The sequence below is a fragment of the Cervus canadensis genome, chromosome 7 (assembly GCF_019320065.1).
Source record: "Cervus canadensis isolate Bull #8, Minnesota chromosome 7, ASM1932006v1, whole genome shotgun sequence".
NCBI classification, from domain to species: domain Eukaryota; kingdom Metazoa; phylum Chordata; class Mammalia; order Artiodactyla; family Cervidae; genus Cervus; species Cervus canadensis.
Genome location: NC_057392.1, coordinates 48,521,487 through 48,535,304, shown reverse-complemented (window position 1 = coordinate 48,535,304; position 13,818 = coordinate 48,521,487). Strand labels below are relative to the sequence as shown.

General features: G+C 39.5%; 1 protein-coding gene across 2 annotated transcripts in view; it reads right to left on the bottom strand.

The window, feature by feature from the left end:
* Window positions 1-13,492, bottom strand: part of ACAP2 (ArfGAP with coiled-coil, ankyrin repeat and PH domains 2) — a 153,580-nt gene extending 140,088 nt beyond the window's left edge. The window contains exon 1 of one of the 2 annotated variants that reach the window (XM_043473311.1): window positions 13,158-13,492. In XM_043473311.1, coding sequence (XP_043329246.1) covers window positions 13,158-13,210 — 53 coding nt within the window. In that variant the 5' untranslated portion in view covers window positions 13,211-13,492. The remainder of the gene's footprint in view (window positions 1-13,157) is intronic. The other variant, XM_043473312.1, reaches the window with a different exon arrangement.
* Between the last annotated feature and the right edge of the window lie 326 nt (window positions 13,493-13,818).

The following is a 13,818-nucleotide window of genomic DNA, read 5'->3' as shown; positions in this document are numbered from 1 at the left end:
CTGTGCCGATTCCACTTAACAGCTCCACCTGGTGTCTACTAGGTATCTCAAACTTAACAAGTACAAAAATGGAACTCTTGATTTTCTTACCCAAAACCTGTTCTTCCTTTGCTTTCCCCCGTCAGCAAACAATATGTCTATCCTTCCAGTTGCTAAAGGCAAAAATGTTATTTTTATTCTCTTTCCTAACAAGCAATTCAACAGCAATTCTTTTTCATTCTACCACAGAAATTACCTTCACTAGCTCCCCAAGTCTTCTCTTGCCTGGTCTAACCTAATAACTAATTACCTGCAATGGCTTCCTCTAACTGGTCTCTCTAGATTCACCCTCACCCCTCTACAACCCATTTTCCAAACAGCAGTCAAAATATTTTTAAAATGTAAGTCTTATCATCTCTCACTACTAATTTCTAACGGCTTCCTATTGCACTAATCATAAAATCCAAACTTCATACTATGGATGACTTATAAGGCCTAACATGATCAGATGCCTATTTATGCCTCTTATCTCCTACCACTGTTCCCCCTGCTCACTCTGCTCCAGCCCACACTGGCCTCTTTTAGTTCTGTGAAGATCACGCACCTTCCCATTTCAAGGCTTTTGATTTACAGGCCTCTCCTCCCCCTGGTTCCCAATTCAAGGTGCCAGAGATCAAACTGTATTATCAACCAGAAGACAACCAAATATCATGGGTTTCCCAGTGAAAATGATACATCACCACTTAAAAGTATTCCTGCCAAAAATGTTAAACTGAATTGATCCAGAAGAAAACCAGATATTTCAGAATGTGGAAAATTGTACATGATAATTTTTCTACTTTTTTCAAAAAAGTAAGTAACAAGACATTGTTATCATATTATCCATAATCTAGAAAAGTGGGCAATCATCACATAGAATACAGGAATAAGCAGTAAGTGTTATGCCATAACATCTTGATAAAGCATGTAATACAACCATTTTCCATAAATCATAAAACCTTCCTAGTAATACTGAAAATATATAAATACTACTAAATAAAAATATAGCACAGTTACCCAAAGTTTACACTATGATTTAAAACAGTAATAAGTAAACTAATGAACATAGATGAGACTTTTGGCAAAATCGCAACCCAAATGAGATGAGACTTTGGGGGAAGTTGCAATGATGTGAATAAATTTTCCATGTGAGACAGAAGGTGAGACTTTAGGAGCCAGAGGGTAGAACATGGTAGACAGAATAATGGCCTCCCAAAGAGGTCAACATCCTAGTCCCCAGAACCTGTGAAAATGTAAGGTTATGCTATACAGGTGAATTAAAGCAGCAAACAGAATTAAGGTTAATTAATAATCATGTGATCTTGAGATGAGAAAATTATTCTGGGATTATCTGGGTAAGTCCAATGTTACCAGAGTCCTTATAAATGAAAGAGGAAGACAGATTGTCAGGGTCATAGCTGGCTTTGAAGATAGAAGAGGGCCATGAACTGTGAAATATGAGCAGACTCTTGAAACTAGAAAAGTAAAAGCAATGATCTTCCCTGTATCTTCTAGAAACAAATGCAGTCCTGCCAACACCTTGATTTTAACTAAGTAAGACCTGTATTGAAACTCTGAACCCCCCAGAACTGTAAGATAATAAATTTGTGTTGTTCTAAGCCACTGAATTTGGGATAATTTGTTGTAGTAGCAATAGGAAGCTAACAAAGCTTATTTAGTGACTGGACTAGGATGATCATCTACTACTCTGCCTACCTAACAAAGGAAAGAATTAACCCTCTCTGGAGAAAGATATCATCCAGAGCATCTACAGTTTTTCACAGTATACAGCATTAAATTAAAAACTGGGCCCACCAAAAGAAAGAACTAAATAACGAGAAGAAAATACAAAACAAATAGATACAGAATCACTGATGAGCCAGATACTGGTATTATTAGATAGGGACTTAAAAGTGGCAATAATTAATACAGTCATGAAAGTAGAGAAAAACTAGCAAGGAATACATGAAAAGCTAGCAATTTTCACCAAAGAACAAGAGTCTATACAGAAGAAAATCAAATGAAATGTCCAAAAGTAAAAAGATGAATTAAAAACTCCACAGATAGGTTTAACAGCAGAAGATGAGGGAATACAAGTCAATTAAAATATCCTATTTCTCCATTAAGAGTAATATTTCAAAAAAGAGCAAGAGACATGTAAGACACAGCAAAAAAAATTTAACATATGTGGAGCTGAGTCCCAGAAGAAGAGAAGTGTAGCAGAGGCAACATTTAGAGAGATAATAGGAATTTTACAAATGGATGAAAGATACTCTACAAACTCCATGTATTGAAGAAACCGTACAAGCCCCAAGCAGGATGACAACAGAAACCACACCTACACATATCAAGCTAAAACCGAAAATCAGTCAAAGAAAAAAGGCTTAAGAGCAGCCAGAGGAAAATAGACGCATTATGCTCCAAAGAGCAATAATAAGACAAACTTGCAACATAAATGATAAAAATATAAACAAAAGACAATGAAGTGACATTGTGCTTTAAAAAAAAACCCAACCTATTATTCTATGCTTTGGGAAAATAGCCTTCAAACATCAAAGAAAAACAAAGGCTTTTTCAGACAAACTGAGATGGCTCTTAGCCAGTAGATAAATGCCATAGGAGGTTCTCACAGTAAATGATAAACGTGCTAGAAGTATCTTAATTCATTTCATTCATATAAAACTATTATCTAAAAAAAAAAAAACTATTATCTGACCATAACCAATAACATCTAGTCTCCTTATAATTAAATACTTTGATTCAAAATTCATATAAATGGATTTTTCAGTTCAGTTCAGTCACTCGGTCATGTTCAACTCATTGCGACCCCACACTTACTATAAAGCTTCCCTTTGAACATAAAACTGAAAATCAAAGTAAAACAATATATCACCAAGTTAAAAACTATTTTTTAAAACAAGGAAAGTTTTGTTTATTTAAAAATGAACATGGGGAATTCCCTGATGGTCCACAATTTCACTGCCAAGGGCACAGGTTCAATCCCTGGTCAAGGAACGAAGATTTCACAAGCCCCAAGTAAGTGTGTGTTAGTTAGTGGCTCAGTTGTGTCTGACTCTTTGCAGCCCCATGAACTATAAACCGATAGGCTCCTCTGCCCATGGAATTCTCCAAGCAAGAATACTGCAGTGGGTAGCCATTCCTTTCTCCAGGGGATCTTCCCGCCCCAGGGACTGAACCCAGGTCTCCGGTACTGCAGGCCAATTCTTTAGCATCTGAGACACCACAGAAGTCCACAAGAAGCAAGGTGCAGCCAAAAACAGAATACATTTCTGACTAGAAATAAAATATCAAAATTATTAGTTCCATCAACTTTAATTTTACATGAGTCAACTTAAAAAGTATGCACACCCTGCTCACATCTCATCTAAAAGTGGCGCTAAAATACATACAAATTAAATCCCATGAAATTTAGTGTCCTAGTGCCCATTCTCCATTGCCCGCTTTTGGCTGAACTATTTTACCATTTTTTTAAACTTCAACATTGAAGAGTAACTTTTTAGGCAGTGAAAAAAAAAAAATTTATATTTAAATTTGAGCATGTCTGTGGCATCACAGAAAATATAAAAACTTCAAACAGAAAAACTGACTATATTTCAATAGAGAATCCTGCTGTATTTTAGGTACAAATTACTACAAAAGTATAATCAAGTCAATCCCTTCTATAAGAATTTCTTCATGTATTCATTTACCCAAATCTTTACAGATGTTTAACTTGCATCATCTCATCTGTCTAACCTCCAAATCCTAGCTATAATTCAATGGAAAAGATGTCATGTGCTCTCAAGTAGACACATGCACTTCCTCACAGTAGTTTTCTTCTACAACCTATCACTTTGCTTTTCCTTTGTCTGCTCATCATTCAGGATTTAAATCCTTAAGGCACTGTGTCCTCAGTTGTTTTTTTCCTCCTCCTATTCTTTTGTCCAACCTTCCTTCTTAAATACTCTACACATAAAATCTACCTATAGTGCTTTTTAAGGACCTTTACTACTCTCCTTCTACAAAGTGAAGTTTATTCATCTACTTTCATTGTTTCATCATCCACAGCACAGATGATTTTCATGTTTCCAAGTAACATGCCTAACCCTTCATACATACCAGATTCTTCCAACCGTTTATTATTACCACATGAGCATGCTAGCATCCTTAAATAGACCATCCAAGCTTCTCCGCAAGAAAACAAGAGAAAGAGGAAGGGGACTTAGCATTATTAATTGTGTACTCTTCACCTACTTCAGTGAAAGGCATTTTGAATTTGCAGTAATGCATTGTTGTTCTCACTGAGCCTAGGTAAAAGTAAGAAACCTACTCAAGGTCTCAACATCAGTAAGTGAAAAAGAAGTGAAACAGGTAATCAGCCTCCAGAACCCACATACTTGGTCCACATTCACTACACCATAAAAGAGTATTCTCCAGTAGAAGCTGTGCTTTGCATACCAACAGCACACAACCTCCAGTTAAATATCACAAATAAAACACACCCATTTAGAACCCACAGATACAGAGAGCTGACTATACTATACAATTTTTTGCAAGGAACTTGAACATCTACAGATTTTTATATATGCAGGGGTCCTGGAACCAATTCCCATGGATATCAAGACACAAGCGTATATAATCTAATCTACTTCTAAGTAGAGATCCATTTACTACTTTTTTCCTTATATTTTTTCCTTTATTCTTCTTTCTTGCCTAGCTGTTCTGGCTACATCCTCCACTACACTGTTGAATAGAAGTATGAAGAAGAAACTTTTTCTTAATCTTAGAGAAAAACTTCTTCACCATTAAATAAGATGTTAGCTCATCATGTTTTACAGCTGTCCTTTACCAGGCTGAGGAAGCTTTCTATTCCTAGTTTATTGAGTATTTTCATCATAAAAGTGGGTTTTATTTAGTTAAATACTTTCCCTGCATCTATTAAGATGATTACATGGTGTTTATCCTTTGTTCTATTGTTTATTACATTGATTTTTGCACTCCTGCAAAAAGTCCCACTTGGTCACAGTGTAAAATCTTTTCTATGTATTATTATATTTGGTTTGCCAATATTTTACTGATGATTTTTGTACCTGTATTCATAATAGATGTTGGTCTGTAGTTTTCTTATATCTTTGTGTTCTTAACATATCTTTAGCTCTGGTAGCAGGGTAATACTGGACTCAGAGAATCAGCTGGGAAGCAACACTTCCTCTTCTACTTCTTGGAAGAGTTTATGAAGGATTGTTGTTAATTCATCTTTAAATATTTGACAGAATTCATCAGTGAAGCCATCTTGGTCTGGGTTTTCCTTTTGAGGAAGCTTTTTGATTACTAATTCAATCTCTTATGTCCACTTAGATTTTCAATTTCTTCTTGAGTCATTTCAGTAGTTTGTGTCTTTCTACAACCCAGATAATCACGAAGGTGTGATCACTCACCTAGAGCCAGATAACCTGGATTGCGAAGTCAAGTGGGCCTTAGGAAGAAGCATCACTAAGAACAAAGCTAGTGGAGGTGATGGAATCCCAGTTGAGCTATTTCAAATCCTAAAAGATGATGCTGTGAAAGTGCTGCACTCAATTGCCAGCAAATTTGGAAAACTCAGCAGTAGCCACAGGACTGGAAAAGGTCAGTTTTCATTCCAATCCCAAAGAAAGGCAATGCCAAAGAATGCTCAAACTACCACACAATTGCACTCATCTCACATGCTAGCAAAGTAATGCTCAAAATTTTCCAAGCCAGGCTTCAACAACACGTGAACTATGAACTTCCAGATGTTCAAGTTGGTTTTAGAAAAGGCAGAGGAACCAGAGATCAAATTGCCAACATCCGGTGAATCACTGAAAAAGCAAGAGAGTTCCAGAAAAACATCTATTTCTGCTTTATTGACTATGCCAAAGCCTTAGACTGTGTGGATCACCAAAAACTGTGGAAAATTCTTCAAGAGATGGGAATACCAGACCACCTGACCTGCCTCCTGAGAAATCTGTATGCGGGTCAGGAAAAAACAGTTAGAACTAGACATGGAACAACAGACTGGTTCCAAATCAGGGAAGGAGTACATCAAGGCAGTATATTGTCACCCTGCTTATTTAACTTATATGTAGAGTACATCATGAAAAACGCTGGGCTGGATGAGACACAAGCTGGAAGCAAGATTGCCAGGAGAAATATCAATAACCTCAGATATGCAGATGACACCACCCTTATGGCAGAAAGCAAAGAAGAACTAAAGAGCCTCTGATAAAAGTGAAAGAGGAGAGTGAAAAGTTGGCTTAAAGCTCAACATTCAGAAAACTAAGATCACGGCATCTGGTCCCATCACTTCATGGCAAATAGATAGGGAGACAATGGAAACAGTGACCGACTTTACTTTTTTGGGCTCCAAAATCACTGCAGATGGTGACTGCACCCATGAAATTAAGACACTTGCTCCTTGGAAGAAAATTTATAACCAACCTATACAGCTTATTAAAGAGCAGAGACATTACTTTATCAAAGCTATGGTTTTTCCAGTAGTCATATATGAATGTGAGAGTTGAACTATCAAGAAAGCTGAGCACTGAAGAATTGATGCTTTTGAACTGTGGTGTTAGAGAAGACTCTTGAGAGTCCCTTGGACTACAAGGAGATCTAACCAGTCCATCCTAAAGGAGATCAGTACTGAATGATTTTGAAGGACTGATTCATTGGAAGGACTGATGCTGAAGCTGAAATGCCAATACTTTGGCCACCTGATGCAAAGAACTGACTCACTGGAAAAGACCCTGATGCTGGGCAAAATTGAAGGCGGGAGGAGAAGGGGATGGCAGAGAATGAGACAGTTGGATGGCATCACCTACTCAATGGACATGAGTTTTAGTAAACTCCAGGAGTTGGTGATGGACAGGGAGGCCTGATGTGCTGCAGCCCATGGAGTCGCAAAGAGTCGGACACGACTGAGAGACTAAACTGAACTGAACTGAGGAATATATATATATATATATACACATATATCTCCATTTCATCTACTTTAAGTAATTTATTATCTGAATAACAGACTTCCTTTGTGGCTCAGCTGGTAGAGAATCCACCTGCAAAGCCAGAGACCTAGGTTCAATCCCTGAGTTGGGAACCTCCCCTGGAAAAAGGAAAGACTACCCACTCTAGTATTCTGGCCTGGAGAATTCCATGGACTGTATAGTCCATGGGGTTGCAAAGAGTCGGACACAACTGAACAACTTTCACTATCTAAATAATAACTTATTCATAGCATTCTCTCATAATCTCTCTCATTTTTATAAGACAGCATTGATGTCCCCTCTTTCAGTACTACATCTATTTACTTCTAGATTAAGAAATTAGAAAAGTAGAAAACTGAGAAAAGTAAAAGACTGAGTCTTCTACTTCAGTATCTTGGTCTAACTAACGGCTTGTCAGCTTTGTCGATCCTCCCTAATAACCAATGTCTGGTTTCACCGATCTCCTCCATCGCCGTTCGAGCCTCAGTTTTCATTCATTCCTGCTCTCGTCATCTTTACTTCATCCATTTCCCTGCTCTGAGATGAGTTTGCTCTTCTTTTTCTAGTTTCTTAAGATGAAAGATCAGATCACTGATTTGAGATCTTTCTTCTCTTTAATACATGTGTTTGCAGGTATAAATTTCCTTCTAAGGACTGCTTTAGCTGCACCCATGAGTTTGGTATATTGTGTTTTTGTTTTCATTTGTCTGAAAGTACTTTATTTCCTTGTGATTTCTTCTTTGATCCACCAGTTATTTAAGAGTGTGTTACTCGGTTTTTTCAAATTTTGAATTTGTTAGATTTCCTTCTTTTACTTACTTCTAATTTCATTCCATTGTGGCCAAAGAATTTATTTCGCATGATTTCAATCCTTTTAAATTTGTTGAAGCTTGTTTAGTGGCTTATTTATAGAAAATGTTTTCATGTGTACTGGAGAAGAATATGAAGTCTGAAGTATTCTATAGATATCCATTAAATCTTTTTTTGATTTATAGTATTGCTCACATCTCATATCTGCTTATTGACCATTTGCCTAGTTGTTCTACCCATTATTGAAAGTATTATGTCTCTGACTATTATCATTGGATTTCTATTTCTCCCTTAATCCCCATCATTTTTTGCTTCCTGTATTTTGCTGCTGCTGCTGCTGCTGCCAAGTCGCTTCAGTCATGTCCGACTCTGTGCAACCCCATATACGGCAGCCCACCAGGCTCCCCTGTCCCTGGGATTCTCCAGGCAGAAACACTGCAGTGGGTTGCCATTTCCTTCTCCAATGCATGAAAGTGAAAAGTGACAGTGAAGTCGCTCAGTCATGTCCGACCCTTAGTGACCCCATGGACTGCAGCCTACCAGACTCCTCCAACCAAGGGAGTTTCCAGGCGAGAGTACTGGAGCGGGTTATCATTGCCTTCTCCATCCTGTATTTTGAGGCTCTGCTAAGTGTATATGTTTATAAGTATACTTCTTCCTGATGGATTGACCCTTTTATCATTATAAAATATCCTTTATTATTAGTCATTTTTGTCATAAAGTCTATTTACATATAGCCACTCCGGCTCTCTTGTGGGTATTGCTTGCATCATTTACCTTTTTCTATCCTTTTACTTTCAACCTATTAATATTTGTATCTTTCAATCTAAGGTATTTCTCTAATAAACAGCGTGTAGCTGGATCATCATTGAAATTTTATGTAATAAAAAGTTTTAAATATATAAGGCCAAAATACATGGAAAGACATACCATCTTCTGATATTAAGGCAGCTATAATATTAGAAAGACAAAATATTCAAGAATAGCCATTATATTTTTTGAAAAAACAGTAACAAAGGAAAAGCTGACCCACTAGATATCATAACAAACTATAAAATGTTACAGCTAGTATATTAACAATATTTGCAGAACAGACAATTACTTTGGTAGAAAAGAGTAGAATCCAGAAAAAGACCCAAGTTCATATACATGTATGTATATGCACATATGTGTATAATTTTAAAGCAATGGTTAAAGATGCATTATACAGTAAAAGGTATCAGGACAAGGGCCTCCATTAGAAAGAAAATAAAATAGGATTATCCCTCACACTCAGAACTAAATCCAGTTGTATTACATGAAACTAAAAACTGCTATAAATGGAAAATATCCTATAATAATGGGAATGGGAACACCTTTCTAGGCAATAAATGAAAGCCAGTTTTTAAATATTTGTATAATAAATGACATCATCCACACAATTAATGCAAATTTAATTAATGTAACAAAGCCTGTAGCTTGAAAGACAGAGTAAAAGAGTGAATTCACTTCCAAGTCCACCACTTGAAAGTCCACCATTAAGAAAGTCAATTTAACTTCCCAAAATATCCAGTTTGGCATCTTTTTAAACACTTTAAAAACAAAAATTATAATTCCCCATCATAATATATTTTAACATTAAATGAGATGGTAGTTGTAAAAGCATACTAGAGTATGAGATCTGGCATGTTATAAGAGCTTGTTCTTCCTTATTTCAACTTAAGCTGATACTACATTAAATGAAGAATTAGAAGCTGCAATGAGGAATAGCTGGATTCCTATATTTTGGTTCATGATAAAACTACTTTACAACGCCATTCTACCATTTCTGAAATAACACATTTTGCTTCATCTCTTGCCCACTATATTTTCCATGTGTAAATTACCAATTATTAAGAGTGTATTTGTTCTAAATATGGAAGGAAAAGTAGCATATCAGTCAAGACTGGCACTTGCTTAATAGCAAAATAGAATATGCACGTGTGCATACACGTGTGATGTCTTTGAGCCATTAAAACCTTTCACCCTAAAACATCTTTTTAAGATTTTTATCCTAAGTTACTGAACAAGGATTATATCTGAAACAGAATCAAACAAAACATCTTCAGAATGGTGCAAAATAAATACTGTTTAAGGATAAACAATAAATGTTCCATATAAAGACGCAATATTTTTATATTTGGGCAATAAATTAGAGCAAATCCTCCACAATTCAAAGCTTCCCATGTAGCTCAGTCAGTAAAGCATCTGCCTGCAATGCAGGAGACCTGTGTTCCATTCCTGGGTGGGGAAGTTCCCCTGGAGAAGGAAATGGCAATCTACTCCAGTGGACTGCCCGGAGAATCCCATGGACATAGGAACCTGGCGGGCCACAGTTCACTGGATCGCGAGAATCAGACATGACTTAGCACTATCTTTCTTTCTTTTCTTTCCACAATTCAAAAACCACTAATTAATTCAACTCTTTATTTCAAACAAAATATTCACTTCTTGAGTGAACCATATGTTTATATAATGAAAAAGCACAATTCTCATAAAATTTTAAAGCACACTTACACATACAATTTAGGGCAGACCCAAACAAGTTCAAAGTTCTTCAACAAACAGTCAAAATAGATAATTTCCACCTTATTTTTTTGACATATTTTTAAAAGTATACTTAGTTAGATGCATCCACTTCCCTGTAGATTTTAAATGAAGAAGATTCTGACCTTTAGAGTGGCTTTTAAAAAACTAAGAGAACCCAAAATTACACAAAGAAATGTGCCTTCCAATCTAAAAACAAAACAAAATGTTCACAGGAATGTAAAATGTAACCACAGACTTTATTCAAATTACTAAAAACAATGTTGCAACTGCAATATCCTTCTCTCCATATTTCAACCAGTCTTCCTCCTGTTTTCCTTATCAATTTAACAGGAAAATTAATGTTTAAAGCTTGACCACTGGTGAAAATTTTCTTTAGCATGAACTGCCATTTACATTGATTATACAACATTCAAGACAGTTATGTCCACATACCAGACTTAAATGCCACAAATTCATTTGTGAAGGATAATAAAAATAGGAATTAGTTTTAAAACAGCACAACAGATCAGGACACTACAAGGAATAAATAGTACAGCTGCCTTGCTGTCAAAAAAGCCCAGCCGTCACAAATTTTCTGATACAAATATTTCAAAATATCACTCAAAGTTTGCAATGCTCTTGAAAGCTTCTCTTATACATAAGCATGTGAATAAAGACTTCTGAAATATTATTTTCAAATGCTATAGAAACCTACACAGTAATGGAGTTATAGTTAGGAATATATATGATGAGACTTTTATTTCCTGGCAAATCTGATCTAGTCTCACAAACGTATACAATATATTAGAGTTCTGTGAATCTTAGTTTCTCGTCCCAATTTGCAGCCAAGAGTAAATGGAATACCGGAAACAACTCTTGAAAATCCCTAACGCCTTAATTAATATAGAATAGATATTATACTAAAGGTTAACAAATGCTTACTACAATATTCCATACAACTTAATCAGTATCTTTTCCTCTTACTTTACATTCAATTACTCTTTTATTTCAAAAACAAAGACAGAACATGGTTTATAACCAAAAACAGTACCTAGAAACATTTCCAAATAACTTTTCTCAACTTTTTCTTTTTTAATGAAACTTAAAATGCAAAACAAAACTGAGCACAAAGTCACATTCCCTAGACCAAAAAAAAAAAAAAAAATGCTGTGACTACATCATTACTCAGTAATAGCTGGGTCACATTAATAAAAATTCCACCAAAAAATAGAACTTTTTAAGGTACACTTTAAAAATTACCTCCTTTGCCACACAGTCCTGAAATCTAACTTGCAATGCTGTTGTAAACTATCCATTTGTACCTCCTGAGTCTGTCAAAACACGCAAAACGTAGTTTTAAAAACTAATACCAACAACATCCTTCTCTCCACCCCACCATGTGCACCTTTTTACAAGCAATAGCCCTAAGTTCCAAATAAAATTAACACCAAAAAATAAACAAACAAAAACCAAAGGACATTGTCTTAGAAGTAGGAGTTCATTAAACTTTACAATATTTTGCTTTTCACTTGGGTAAAAAAAAAGGGGGGGGGGGCCAAATCAAATTAACAGTGATAAAGATGAGAACAGTTCGTTCCCAGGCAGAGGATGCAGGAATTTACAACCCAGGCTTGCCCTAAAGATCAGCGAGCACAAACACATCAATGCTCAGGAGACGCTTTCAAGACCTGTCACTGTTCTAACGGAAGTTTTGAAGGCCTTATTTTTAAGGCCTAAGGACAGCCCTATAAATGCAGTGTAAAACACAACCTAGCAAAACTCCATTCTTCAAAACAATTCAAGAGTTTTCTAAGATGCCCAAAACCGAAAGAGCCTGGGCTCTGGACACCCTCAGGGTTGCCGGCTCTCCAGGGAGGAAGGCCAGCCCATGTGAATCGGAGTGCCACCAAGTCAGTTTATGTGACAGATCCACTGGGAGCATCCGACGGTGACCGGGGCCCTCCCGGGCCGACGCTGCTGGAAGAGGAACAGAAATGCAATCTTCAGGGCCCTCCTACTTCCGTTCTCAAAACAGAAATGGACTGTTTCTCCTAGTCCTCACCCCTCAGCCCGGTACTCTCGACAGCGGTGCCCCCTTCAAAGAGCTTAGGTGGAAAGAAAAGCCTAAGAGTCTAGGACCACAGTGGATAGAATAAGACTGGTCAAACACTCCCACCCCCGATTCCAGTACAATCAACCGCCAGCGCCTTCCTAGAAGCCCCCCTGGCCCGGGACAAGCCAGCAGCAGAAATCGATGTCCCAGTTCGCCCCCCAGTCCTTCCTCCTAGAGGTAGGGGGAGCGGAAAAGCGCGAAGAGGAACTCTGAATTGCAGGAGGGTGCCCTGCAAGCTCCCTCAAAGAGGGGCTGGTGTGGGGGTGGAAACGAAGAAGGAGCGGAAGGAAGGGGAAAGGACGAGCGGCCAGAGGAAGGGGAGAGCGCGCGCCCGCAAAGGGCACGAGTCTTCGGGGACGCGGCTGCACCCCAGTTCCTCGAAACGGGTGCGCCCAGCCTCTCGGGCGCTCCGCCCTGGGCAGAGGCCGAGGAAGGGGCAAAAGGAGGCGACGTCCCCCTCCTGGCCCAGCTTTGCCCCTCACGAAGGGCTAGTCGGGGCTGTCGAGCCCTCTCCGGATCGGGAGTCACAGCAACGGCCGCACGCCCCGTCGGAGGGCGCGGACTGCGGGGTCCCCCGCGCGTTCCGCGGGCCGGCTTTGACGCCCCCACCGCCGGAGGAGCCAGCTCCGGGTGACGCCGAACCGGCGCCGGGCGGCTTCGCCGGTTACCTGAAACGGGGCGAGTCTTTCAGACACTCCTCGAAATCCACCGTCATCTTCATCCTGCCTCCGCGTCTCCTCGCCTCGCAGGGGGCACTGGAAGAGCCAAGTGAGCCGCGGGAGCGGCTGAGCTGGGGACGCAGACTGCTACGGCGGGCGCACGGCCGCGACTAGCGCTGCGCGGAGCTGCGGAGGGCGCGTCGTCCGCTGGTCATAGCAGCCCCGAAGACCGTGGCGGCAGCGACTGCTAGTCAGGCCCCAGTTCGGCCCCTCTTCCTCCCGCCCCCAGCAGAGCGCCTGCCTCGGGGAAACGGCCCAGGACTGACAGCCTCAGCCAGCCAGCCACAAACCCAGCGGCCAATGGGAGGGGCTTTCGACCGCACCGCCTGCGGGCGCTCGGGCAACGCGCCTGAGCGACGGTAGAGCCAGCCAATAAGCAGCGCGACCGTGGGAGCCGCCTTGCCACAAGCGTTCCCGAAGGCCAACCAGGATGCGCGAGCGTCGTTAGGCGGGACGCATTGGTTGCTGGGAGGCCTGCAGCTGAGGCTCCTTGGGAAGGAAGTCACGTGTCTGCGCGCCGCGCTTCCCTTAGAGCCCCCCTCCTCCTCTCCTGCTTCTCCAGCCCATCCCTGCTGAGCTGCCAACGCGGAGGAGCCGCCGCCTGCAGGTC